Source organism: Dichotomopilus funicola, assembly GCF_033296635.1.
Source record: "Dichotomopilus funicola strain CBS 141.50 unplaced genomic scaffold C8A04scaffold_5, whole genome shotgun sequence".
In the NCBI taxonomy this organism is placed as follows: Eukaryota; Fungi; Ascomycota; class Sordariomycetes; order Sordariales; family Chaetomiaceae; genus Dichotomopilus; species Dichotomopilus funicola.
Window position 1 is genome coordinate 537,443 of NW_026944026.1, and position 11,363 is coordinate 548,805.

General features: G+C 56.9%; 2 protein-coding genes across 2 annotated transcripts; one reads left to right on the top strand and one right to left on the bottom strand.

The window, feature by feature from the left end:
• Positions 1–37: 37 nt before the first annotated feature.
• C8A04DRAFT_25210 (ARP8-like protein) lies at positions 38–2,462 on the bottom strand (the record flags this gene model as incomplete). The annotated part of the gene is made up of 3 exons (XM_062779476.1): positions 38–2,213; positions 2,276–2,354; positions 2,423–2,462. The coding sequence occupies 3 exons, from the start codon at positions 2,460–2,462 to the stop codon at positions 38–40; spliced, it is 2,295 nt and encodes a 764-aa protein (XP_062640386.1).
• A 998-nt stretch (positions 2,463–3,460) lies between these two features.
• Positions 3,461–4,183, top strand: C8A04DRAFT_25211 (uncharacterized protein; the record flags this gene model as incomplete). The annotated part of the gene is made up of 1 exon (XM_062779477.1): positions 3,461–4,183. The coding sequence occupies one exon, from the start codon at positions 3,461–3,463 to the stop codon at positions 4,181–4,183; it is 723 nt and encodes a 240-aa protein (XP_062640387.1).
• Between the last annotated feature and the right edge of the window lie 7,180 nt (positions 4,184–11,363).

Sequence of the window (11,363 nt, forward strand, 5' to 3'; positions counted from 1 at the left end):
CATCTCTCGATCTTGCCACTCCCATTCCACAGCCCTCTCAGTACTGCCAAAGCACCTTATTATACACCACCCTCGCCCCCAACATCTTATACTCAAACCCCGTAATCCACGAATCATTCGTCGCCAATTTCGCAAACACACTCGCCCCCTTCCACACCACCACCTGCTCGTCCATCTCCCGTGCACTCCGACTAACCAGAATCCGATCCGTCAAATCCGGCCGCCGCATCTTTAGCTTCTCCTCCAAGTACGGCGCAAAATGCGGGATCTTGGCGCCGCCGCCGACGACCATGATACTCCCCAGCAGATCGCGCACTTTCTTCTCGTCGCCCTTGGCCGCGTTCTGGATGGACGTCATGATGGCGATGTCGAGTGGCGCGAGGGGTAGCACGGAGTCGCGCTCGATGGCGAGGGACTTGGCGCTGCGTTGGACGATTTGGGGGACGGGGTTTTGGCTTTGGCTTTGGGGGGGCTGGAGGCCGCCGTCGAAGGATGTGGTGGGTAGCTGGGAGGTACCGTTGGGTGGGGCCGGGGTGCCGCCGTTGCGGGCGCTGGGGGCTGGGCTGCCGCCGTTTAGGTCGCGGGCGGAGGAGGAGCCGAAGACGTAGGGTGCGGGTACGGGGGTGCTGGCGCCTTCTGGAGCCGGAGAGGGGGCTTTGGAGGTGCCTGGGGTACCGGTGGCGTCGCCGTTGCGGGCGAGGAAGTTGAAAGGTTGCGACCGCTCTTTGCCGGGCGTGGCCATATCGCCCGGCACGCCGGCGAAGCTGGTTGTGGTTGTCTCGGTAACTGAGGGCTGGATCAGGGCCAGAATGGCGAGTTGGGCGGCGGAGGTTGGGTCATCTGGGATCTCCACGTCGTAGGCGTTGTAGGAACGGTCCATCAGGCTCCGGCGGCCGCGCAGCTTGGTGGAGTTGTCGAATATTGACGGGTCGTAGAAGCCCATAGCCGAGAGGATGACCTCGTCGTAGAACTTGAACTGGTACTTGCGCGTCGACTCGTTGGGGACGCGCAGGTGGAAGTCGAAGTTCTGAACGGAGATGTTCGCTTGGGAGAGCGTGCAGTACTTAATCTTGAGCTCCTCGGCCAAGAGGAAGTCGTACCGCCGGCGGAGATTGATGTCCTGGTAGGGAAAGTTGTCGTAAAGCATCATTTTGATGAAGGTCTCGGTGACATCGAAACCACCAAACTTGAGGTTGATCCTTGAGTCCTCAATACAGAGCCCGTCTTCAACACACGCGATGGACGTCTTTTGGGCGCCCACGTCCACCACACAAGCTTGCGTATACCCGGCACCAAAAGTAGCCCCCATGCTTTCCTGGATGAAGGCGACCCGGCCAAACTCAAAGAGCTCGATGCAGAGGTGCAGGAGCAGCTCGACGTATCGCTTATCGTACAGATCCGGGATGATGAGCACGCAGCTGTACTGCTTCCACTCCGACTTCTTCTTGAGGCCGAGTTCATTTCGGAATGTGCGGTCGAGCAGCGTTTCGAGGTCGTTAAACAACTGCGCCCTCGTAGGGTAGTCGTCCTCGTTCAGCCAACCGTGTTGCATGGGCCACCACAGCTTGAACTTCGGATTCGAATCGTCCGGTACGCGCAGTGCATGTTGGCCGATGAACTCGGACGGCGGCTTTTTCGACTCTTCGTCCCTCGGAGCCGTGATATCCGTCCATTCGATCTGAAGCGGGTCATTGTGCTGGGAGATGATCTCTGGCTCGATGCGCCGGTTGAAGTTAATCACCAGATCCTTCGAGTTCGGTAACACCTTGCGCTTGTTCGCGCGCATGTCGATCTTGAGGTCGTTGGACATCTTCTGGTATTTCTTTGACCACTCTTCGCCATGCTGCAGGTCCATCGACCGCTCCTCAAACTGCCGTCGTGGCAGCGCCTCGTGCATCTCGGACTCGGTTTGGGGGTATTGGGTCGCGAGGGTCATGGGAATCGTCTTCGGGAGGGCGTCGCTCGCAAAGCCAACGCGGAGGTTTTGGCTTCCGGGGTGTATGACGATGATCTTGGAGGGGTCCTCAAAGGTCGATGCTGGGCCCGGCCCATCCTCACCTTGAACCTCCTCAACCGGAAGGGGGACCTCGCCATTAGCGTTTGCGACGTTCATCGCGCGGTCCCGATCTTTGGCAGTTTGCACCAGGCGGTCTCGGTTCGCCTCGCTTTGTAGTCGAAAGGATAGTATTTGGTCATCGCGCTTCATGTAATCCCTAGACGTTCGCATCAGTCCACCGTTCGCCCGACTTGCCAACTACGAAGTCGCAGTCCTTACGTATAGTAGTTTTTTTGATTAATTGGGGGCACATCGGGCCAGCTAGTTTGCTTCATGCCATTGTCGGTGCGCTCGAGCCCTGGAGAAGCCCAGTTAGCCGCGACTCTTCTCCCTACCCAACGCGCCTGCTACATTGGAATCACCTACCTTCCCGAAGGAGGACGCGGTCGCTGACTTTGCCCACCATCTTGATACGCGCCCGCGTTAGTCAAAGGATATAGATGGAAAATTCGTGTGTTCGTTGTCGGCGCGGGGTCGCGGAGATGGTTGGTCGGTGTTGAAAAGCTAAGGCTCAAAAATAATCGGAGCTTGCGCTCGCCTCGAGGCTTTGGTGTTCTGTGGATTTTAGGAAATGGAACCTGGCTCTCGGTTTAATATCCGGCCATGGAAAAGAGGATGTGGCCGGCGTGTGCGGATGCTGCGCCAAAAGAACCTCGAATTTGCGAGTGTCAATGGGCGTAGACGTCGTTTGTTTGATCCCTTTCCTCGGCGCCAGTCGATGGTTTTGGGCGCCGGATTCGTTGATGAGCGTTTGCTGGTTGACCCCAACTGTCGAGATCGTCCCGCAATGTTCACAGGCACGCGGCAAGCGGCAGGCAGGGGAACACCAACGCTAACGCATTTCCGGGCTAGTGGGTTCATGTCTTGGCATCTTCCAATGGACTCCAACCTGTAATTCCAGATTTACCGTGTAAATATTGTTAACATCTACTAGAAGGTAATTCCACTGCTATTAAAATCCCGTATACTATGTAGACATAACCACAGGTATGAATTAAGTCGAATGGGTCAGCCGTTTAGCCCGCCTTGCCCGCCTTTGTTTGAAGAGTTTCTGGTCAATCATTGTCAGCCCAACAGCCCGCTGCAGCTGGCGTAGGAATGCCAGCCAGCTGCCAATGACGTCGCCACTTACACGACACGCCAACCGCCGCTGCGAAACAAAGCGGCCACCTGACACCTTCCAGTCCGTCTCAGAAGAATAAAAGGTGTTGTTTACAACAGTCCCGAAGCGCCTAAAAATCGGCCCAGGGTCTTTGCCGGTCAACTCACACTCAGCTTTTCAATTTCATTCTCGCCAACTACTCCCAATTATTACACTTTGGCCTTCCCTTCTCACTCTTACCAGCAACGTCTCCTCACCAAGGTCACATTCTCATCAAAATCTCACCATACTAAATCATCACGATGCCTCCCATCCAAGTCTACACCAAATCCCCCATCAACGCCTCCAAAGCCTCTGGCGTAACCCCTCAAACCGCAGCCCCAGACGAACCCGCTACCAATCCCCCTACAACCACCACCTCCTCACCCCACCAACCACCCTCCAACAACAACAATCCCATCCCAACACGCACAACTCCCATCCTCAACAGCGGTCCGCCCCCTCCCCAACCAGGCGCCGTGCCCCGCCTCCCCGAAGCAACAGCCACAGCAACAGCCACAGCCTCAAACCTAAACACCATCAACAACAGCAGCAACGGCCCAGCCCCTCCCGCCCCAACCGCCGCTCCCAGCGGTATCCCCATCCCAGGCGTAAACCTCCCACCGCAAATGGCCATCCCCCCTCCCCCGCGGGCCTTTGCCGCCGGGGGATCCCACAACCAGCGCGGCACTAGCACCGCAACGACCCAGCCCATGGGCACTGGCAGCAACAGCGGTACTGCTGCCGGGTACTCACCCGCTGCTTCGCTGGGACCGGGCGGGTATCAACAGAATACGGCGGCTGTGTCGGGGTTTGTGGCGCCGGCGTATCAGGAAGGGGGAGGAGGAGGAGGTGGTGGTGGGTATGAGGAGGAGGACGAGGAAGGGTTTTTGGGGTCGGCGAAGAAGTTTGCGAAGGCTGCGGGGGAGAGGTTGTCGGCGGCGGAGAGCGAGGTGTGGAAGAGGATTAATGGGGAGGAGAAATGAGGGAAGGTTACTGGATCGCAATTCGATCAAATGAGGAATGAGAGGGGGAGGTAGTGTTAGGGAGGGGGTTTGGACACCGGTTATGGGAGAGATTATCGACGGAGTCTAGCCGGTGAGGTTGACGAGGAGGATTCTGCGTGGCCACAGTTATTGAAGTTGCAACCGGGGCCAGAAGAGGACATGAAAGCGAAGCAATGTTCAAGACAAGCGGTTGTTATGAGGTTGAGGTCATACGGTGTTTCGTCTAGTTCTGTGTTGGCGTAGCAGTCGAGCCTGTTTCCGCTGTTTTATGGTTGAGTTATCGAGACCGGTCGTGGGCCGTATCATTAGACATGAGCATTAGCCGTTGCTTTGGAAAGCACAATTAAAGATTGAACTGGGCAGTTCAGACAAAAGTAGCTTAACATTATCACCCCAAACTTGGTAAAATTGTTGGAAGCCTTTGTGTCCGTTCTTAACATGTCTTTTCCGTTGTCAACGTTGCTCGGTCTCCTACGTTGTCACTTAGACGCAAAGTAATCCCCCTAACCCGAAACCAAGGCTGCTCGGATTCCAAGAACACCACCCTCTAACAAAGTGGCAAGTTCCCAAAAAGCAAAACGCAAAACCTAGAACGGACTCGCACCAGCACCCAGAGAATGACTCGCCCTACCCCCTTCCAACCGTCCCATCTGAATCGCCACACAACATGTTTGATACCTGACTCGCAACCTCTACGCTAGCAAGGTCTCCTATCAAACATGACCCCTCTGTTATCGAACCAACAGGAAGCAATCGCACGACGTTTCCCCTCCCTGAGATGTGCAATACAACTTGCACCTAGACGTCAGGTGTCCGTAGTCTGGCCACCTATGTGGAGTTGACATCGAGAATCCAACCAGCTGGTCTAGACAAGGGAAATCAGGCCTAACCTCGAGACGATCCTACCTTGTCCACTCCTCCGAGCATCGTCTCACTATCATTTGCTCTACAATCGAAGGTCAACGTCGCAAGATACGTTTGCCCCAGAGGATTGATTGGCAGCTGGCTATTCCCTCCCTCCCTGTCTCCCTGATCGGGCTCCGGCATTTTAGGTTCTAGTTCCCTGCGGCTCAGCGCGGCGAAGCACTGAGTTATGGTTGTTATAGGCCCCCAGTCCTAGGATACAGGACTTCTCAGGCTTGCCAGGGGCTCCAAGTTCCTCCTCTTTCGTCCGATCTCTCTCGCTTGCCTAACCCCTCTTTCCGAGGGGGGGTTGCAGCTCCCGGCCATCCGGCGGGCAGAAGAGGCTCAGCGCTAACTCTACTTCGAACAAACCTGATCCTTCTTGCCCTCCCTAGCCCCGACGTCTAGGTACTGTGCCTATCAGACTCATCGTGTGGACGTACAGATCAGCCACCGTTGGCCGGGGTCACCCGGGGCGGGCCACGCCAATAGCGGGAGAGCCCGAGTCAGTGCTGTGAGGGGGGACGATCTGGAGCGAAGAGGAGTCGTGTTGGATGTCAATTAGGGAGGGGAGATGTTGATGGTGATAGGTAGGAAGGTCTTTGAAGGGCGGGGATGGGGCAGACCGACTAACTCGACACCCTCGGCTCGACCTGACGTGCTCGCCCGCGATCTGCTGGTGCCCCAGAGGATGGGAGGGTATCCGTAGACGGGCCTCGCCTCGTAGGTAGTGAGTCACTCTTCAAGGGGTACACCCATACCTCGCGGCCCATGGCCCGCCAAAGACGAGCCAGTGGGAAGCTGGGCTCTGCTCACAATCAAAAGGAAAAGCAAGCATTGTGGACCAGCTGAAAGAAGGGAGCTTGAAAGGAAGGCCAGCTCCCATTGAGGCGCGGACGCCCCCTCGTTTGGGCTGCCCCTAGAAGCCTGCCGTCCCGTGCCCGCCAACTTCGTGCTTCGTCCTTCGCCTTCACCCCCTCACTTGTCCCCAGTTGTCCTCCACCCAGAAGCCTTCCGAGGCTTCCAATATGTGGATGGACCAGACGGATGGCTCGCTCTCCCCTGTGATCTACCCGCGCACTGGGGATATCCCTCCAGGGCTTCGCGAGATCTGCCGGCCGAGGCCCTCGCAACGCCGGCAGCTACCCACGCAAGCCGCAAAGCAACACAACATCACCCCGCGCACAGAAAAAAGAGGACAACCAGGGGGGCCCTCGCGACCCGGCTGACCGGCTCTGTCGAGGGCAAGACCGCTTGTTGGCTGCCTCTTCCTATTGAGGAAGCTTCGTGCAGCTATTGGCCCAAAAGATCCCCTTAAGAGCCAACGTATAGGGAATACCAGCCGTGGAAAAGACGGGGAAAAGCGCGATAATTTCCCAAAGCGGCAGCCATTGTTATGCGAAAGCGCCAAAATGTCTGATCCCCCCTCCACCGACCGCCCCCCTAGTAAAAGATATCGTTGTAATGTGGGTGCCTGGGGGACGAGAGCCAGCCAGAGGTGCAGTTGTATGTACCAGGGAACTCATTTGGAGTGAGCTGGCAGCTCCGAGGTGGGAGAAGCCGGACGGAGCCTCCCGGGCTCGCCGAAAGCCCGATTGTGGGTAGCAAGCGACAGAAAGCCGAACAGGGTACGGTCGGGTGAGCCGGCCTGGGCCTGTACGGAATATGTCATTGATGAGGCTGCGGAGACATGGTGGTAACTGCCGTCCGAGCACACGAACGGCAGGTAAGATCCGAGGAGAGAGTTGAAAGAATGGGCCGGAGAAGTAAGCACGCCTCCTTTTTCTTCTCGTAGGCAATGGAATTCCCGACAAGGGACACCACTGGCTCTGGACTACGTTACCTAGAGGGCAACTAGGGCTGGCCTTGAGCCTTGAACAACGCGCCGGGGCTGCTTCCACAGCTTACAGTCGAGGCCCTTCGTGAAGTTGGCCGGCCCCGTACCAGTATCCGTAGGGCGGTGATTTTTCCTACGAGGTCAGCCTAGCTGGGTAGCCCATGGCGGATGGACGAGAACAAGGGACGGTTCTGGTGACGCAGAGGGGATATCTGGTCAAACAAGCCAAGCAGATGCAGTGATACCAGAACGGAAGAACAGCCGGCGGGGTGGGTTGGAAAGTGGCATCGTTTCGTCGGGGAACAGCCACAAATTGTGGTGCGGAATTCGGCTGCCTGAGGATGAAGGAGACTTGCAGGAGGTTAGTGTGGATTGTTGGTTTGAGGAAACGAAAAACTCATTCCGGTAAAACAAAGTGAAGGGGAGAACAAGAAACAAACTGGGGAAGGGTAGTGGTTCGAGATGCGCTCGCTGTCTGCACCCTGACTCCTTCATGTCATTCATGTCACATCGTCACGGCGCAAACACCCGACCGACGATGGTTCGGGATGGCTGATGATGAAGGGGGTCGAGCCGGGGTTTTCGCTTCCGCAGCCCGATAAAACACATCCCCATCGTTCCTTCCTCACAATTTCAGTTTCGTTTGTTCAGCAGCAGGAGCAACTCAGAATCGTACGACTTGGGGCAACTTTAGGCAGAAATGAAAACCGGGACCGTTTCCCTCCTCTTCTGCCCCATTCCGTGATTCCCATCCATCCACAATGATCTTGTCGTTTCGTCGTTGAGAACTTCAACTTCGACCACTTTTTAGCCGTATCCCTCCCTCGCATCTTTGACAGCCACAAGACAGGGTTTCTTGCGGGGGACGGAGCGGGCTCCTCGGTGGCTTCAAAGTCCATCCTGGGAGAGAATAACTTTACACTACGTTACAACACGGAATCCTAAGCAACCCACTTGCTCGGAGACTTCGATCTGGATCGCAAGGCACGAGACGAAACCCCCCCTAGAGACTTGGGATGAGATGGTGGAGGTGACATTGGCCCAGGCGCTGCGACAAATCTGAGACGGCAGACCCTTGCTCAATCCCTGCCAAACCCCGCTGATGAAGCCGGATCCGACCCACATAGCGTGCTCTCCCGCCGGCCCACCAGCCCACAGCGCCGCGGTTTTCGGCTCTGTGCGACAGAACCCGACCCAGATTACCTCAGCAGCGAATCACAGAGCGCGCCAGTCGTGCTGCAACGTCAACCTCAAACGTTTGCTGCCCCTGCCGCGAGTCGCGTCTTCTCTCCCAACGACATCGCTCGTCTCTCTCCACCACACCCCCGGTCGCCGTTACTTTTCCACCTCGAATGTTCACGACATCGCGACGAGCAATCCAACTTTTGGGGAGGAGGAGACGGACGGTCTTGGTCACTCGAGTTTACTGTGCAGAATCCGACCCGTCGCCTCAGTTTCCTTATTTTCTTTTCGCGTTTCTTCAGCCTTTTTCAGGCATTGCTCCGGTCGGTCCTGGTTATCGGCCTCCCAAGCTGGCATGGCCAACGCGTGCCCACCCACCCGTTGTCAACCCACCAAACTTTCCCACACCATTTTGTCCCAGTTCGACCTTTGCATACCCGTCCTCGTCAATCCGCAATCTTGGGATGCTCGGCGCACGGTCACCGGGCTATCCCCGTTGTGAGCTTCCCGGCTTCCACCTTTCCGTCCACCACAACCTAGCACTGGGAAGCGCCATTCCCCCAAATTGATGCCTGGCAAGGTGGCCGTATGCCTTTCTCATTTGATTTACACTAGACGGGGCTGAGAGGCTTTCCACTGTCACCTAACCTGTGCTGCTGCTTCCGCCATACCATCCACGGCGACTAGTGCTGCCACTGTTTTGAACCATGTCGTTGAGAAACACGAAATCCTGTACATCTAACGGCTCGGCCTCGCTGTCTTGCAGCCGATGAGCCCCTCAAGGGATCGCCAGACCTGGCCGGGTCTGGATTGGCAGCAAAAGGTGCACATCATGTGGAGATCTGGGGCAAGGCGAAAACAGGAGCATCCCTGAGCAAGATCCGGATCGTTGATGGCAAAACAGCGCCCGATGCTGGCGCCAGACACGCTCGACCATGATCTTCGGGGCAGGCCAGGGCTTGCCCAGGCTAAAAATGGCCGTTTCCTTTGTGGCCCTTTTGCGGCGATTGCGACCCTATGAATCGAGCCCTTCAGCTCTTTTTTGCTGAAAACCGGAGTCGGGGATTTGGGGCTGTATTGGTGCTGAAATCGCCATCATTATCGGCCTTTGCCTGGCTCGCCTGGCCGGCCGACCACTCGATCGACCTGGCCGCCCAAAAGCAACGCCCTCCCAAGTCCAATTGGCGAACACCGGGTCTGTGTCCCGGGGCCGATGCGCTCCCTCATCGCCGGTCGTTCTTACACGACTCGCCCGCCCTCTTTTTCTTTCTCCCCCCACCCTGTACTGGTAGTCCATCCCACCCTACGGGACCTCCCCACGTTGCCACCTCGCCCTGCGAGGACACGCGAGATGAGACAAGCCACACACACACACCCCCCTCCCCCTCTCTCTTCCCCCCTCTGGCTTCAACAGACGCGGCCCCGTCCAGCCTCAGCCTCGACCCGGCCCCGCTCCCAGCCGGGCTTAGCTCCCTTTCTCATTCACCCCCTTCGTCTCGTCTGAGTGGATTACGGCCATGTCAGGTACCAATTCTTGAACGAACGACATTGATTCTTTTTCTTCCATGCCCGTTCGATCGGGAGTCTCCCCCGGGCAAAGTACGAACTGTACTGCTTGGCGTCAACTGGATGATGTACCAGAGTACCTCAGGTCCTCATTACCTACGCTTCGTTTTCCTGTGTTTGGATCCCATTCCCCGTCCGTCTGGGCCCTTCCCTGGCCGGCCAGTCACCAGTTTGCCTCCCTCGCTCCCTCTTCTTCCACCTTGCACACTGTGGCTCCCTCTCTCGGCTGCCCGGCCCCCGAGGGTCTGCCTCCAGGGCTGGGCGTGTATCTGATCTTGGTCTGATGTTGGGCATCTTGGCCGGCAGCCCTGTCGTTCGATGTTTTGTCGAGGCTACCCCTACTTTCCCAAAAGAGGGACAAATGTTCCGAGCCCAGTCTCGCATGTCTCCGGCTGCCCCGTCATCTGCGGACGGATGCTACCCTGTCTTTCCCTTGCCAGCCCATCCCGACCGTTGTTCTCTTCATGATCCTTGCTAGGCGTGCCTGAGGAAAGCCGATTCGGGCCCGGCAGCTCGTCCTTCTTCCTCTTTTTTTTCTTTGGCCCGCCAGCTGTCGACTGTCGAGTGTGGACATTGTAACAGCCTTTCCTCGATCTCACAGCTGCCTGCCAGGTCTGCAGCACGAAAATCCGGCTTGGCCCTTGCCGGTGTCCCGACTTCGATCCTGCTCAGCCGGACTGTCTTTCGCATCCCTCCAGTAGTAGTACCTCGCAGTAGTTCCTCTCTTATACCCCCGGGGTCCTACGCCGCGCCCGTCGCCTCGGAGCTCTTTTCTTCCCCTTTGCCTGTTTCGCCCACGAAAGTTCACACTGGTCCTTCCTATAGTCGCTCCTTAACCGCCATTCCCATCCCTGACGCTGATATCGGTTCTCTGGTCTATACTATAAACCAAGAGCTGGTTCTCTCCCGCGCACCCCGGACAAGACTCCAGTTCTGGACGACCCGTTGCTGGACGAATTCTCACCACTGGTCTGGCTCATCACGTTCCTTTTCCGGCATCCCGACGCCCCGGCTCGACACGCTCTCTGCTCTGCTCGCCTTGCATCTTATCTTGTTGACGCCCCAGCTGCGTTCGCTTCTCAAACTCCGACCGCTCAGTATCGACACGCTAGCTCATCGATCCGCTACCCCGTGGCGCGCGACTTTCATTCACTCATATCAACAAGAACCAGCTCACGGCTACTTGGTTATTAGCGACCATCAGCTACCCACACGGCGACACCCAACACTATATCTGAGCCATTCCCTTCCTTGCTTCGCTCGAATCGGAACAGGGCTGTTATGTCCAGGATCCCACCATTGCGCGTGTTATAAGATCCCGGTAAGTTACGATAGCGCCCTGCTGGAGTCCGATGACACACGACACACTGGCGCGGTGGATCCTCCCCCAGAGCGGATCACCCCCTCTCTAGCGCTACTGCCATGGGTTTGTCTCTGGTCCGGGTCTTCATGCTAAGCCTTTCCAGAACCACCCAGCTTCCCCCGATCGATCGGTTCCGAGCAACACACCCTCTTCGTGAGACAGTTACGCCGTTATGGACTCAACACAGAGTCATCTGTACGTCTTCCTTTCTATTCTCTCACACTAACTCCTGTCCCTGCTTGCCTGCTTGATATGCCTGATTTGGCGATACAAAGACTCACACTCACTTACATTTGATACCGCGCAGA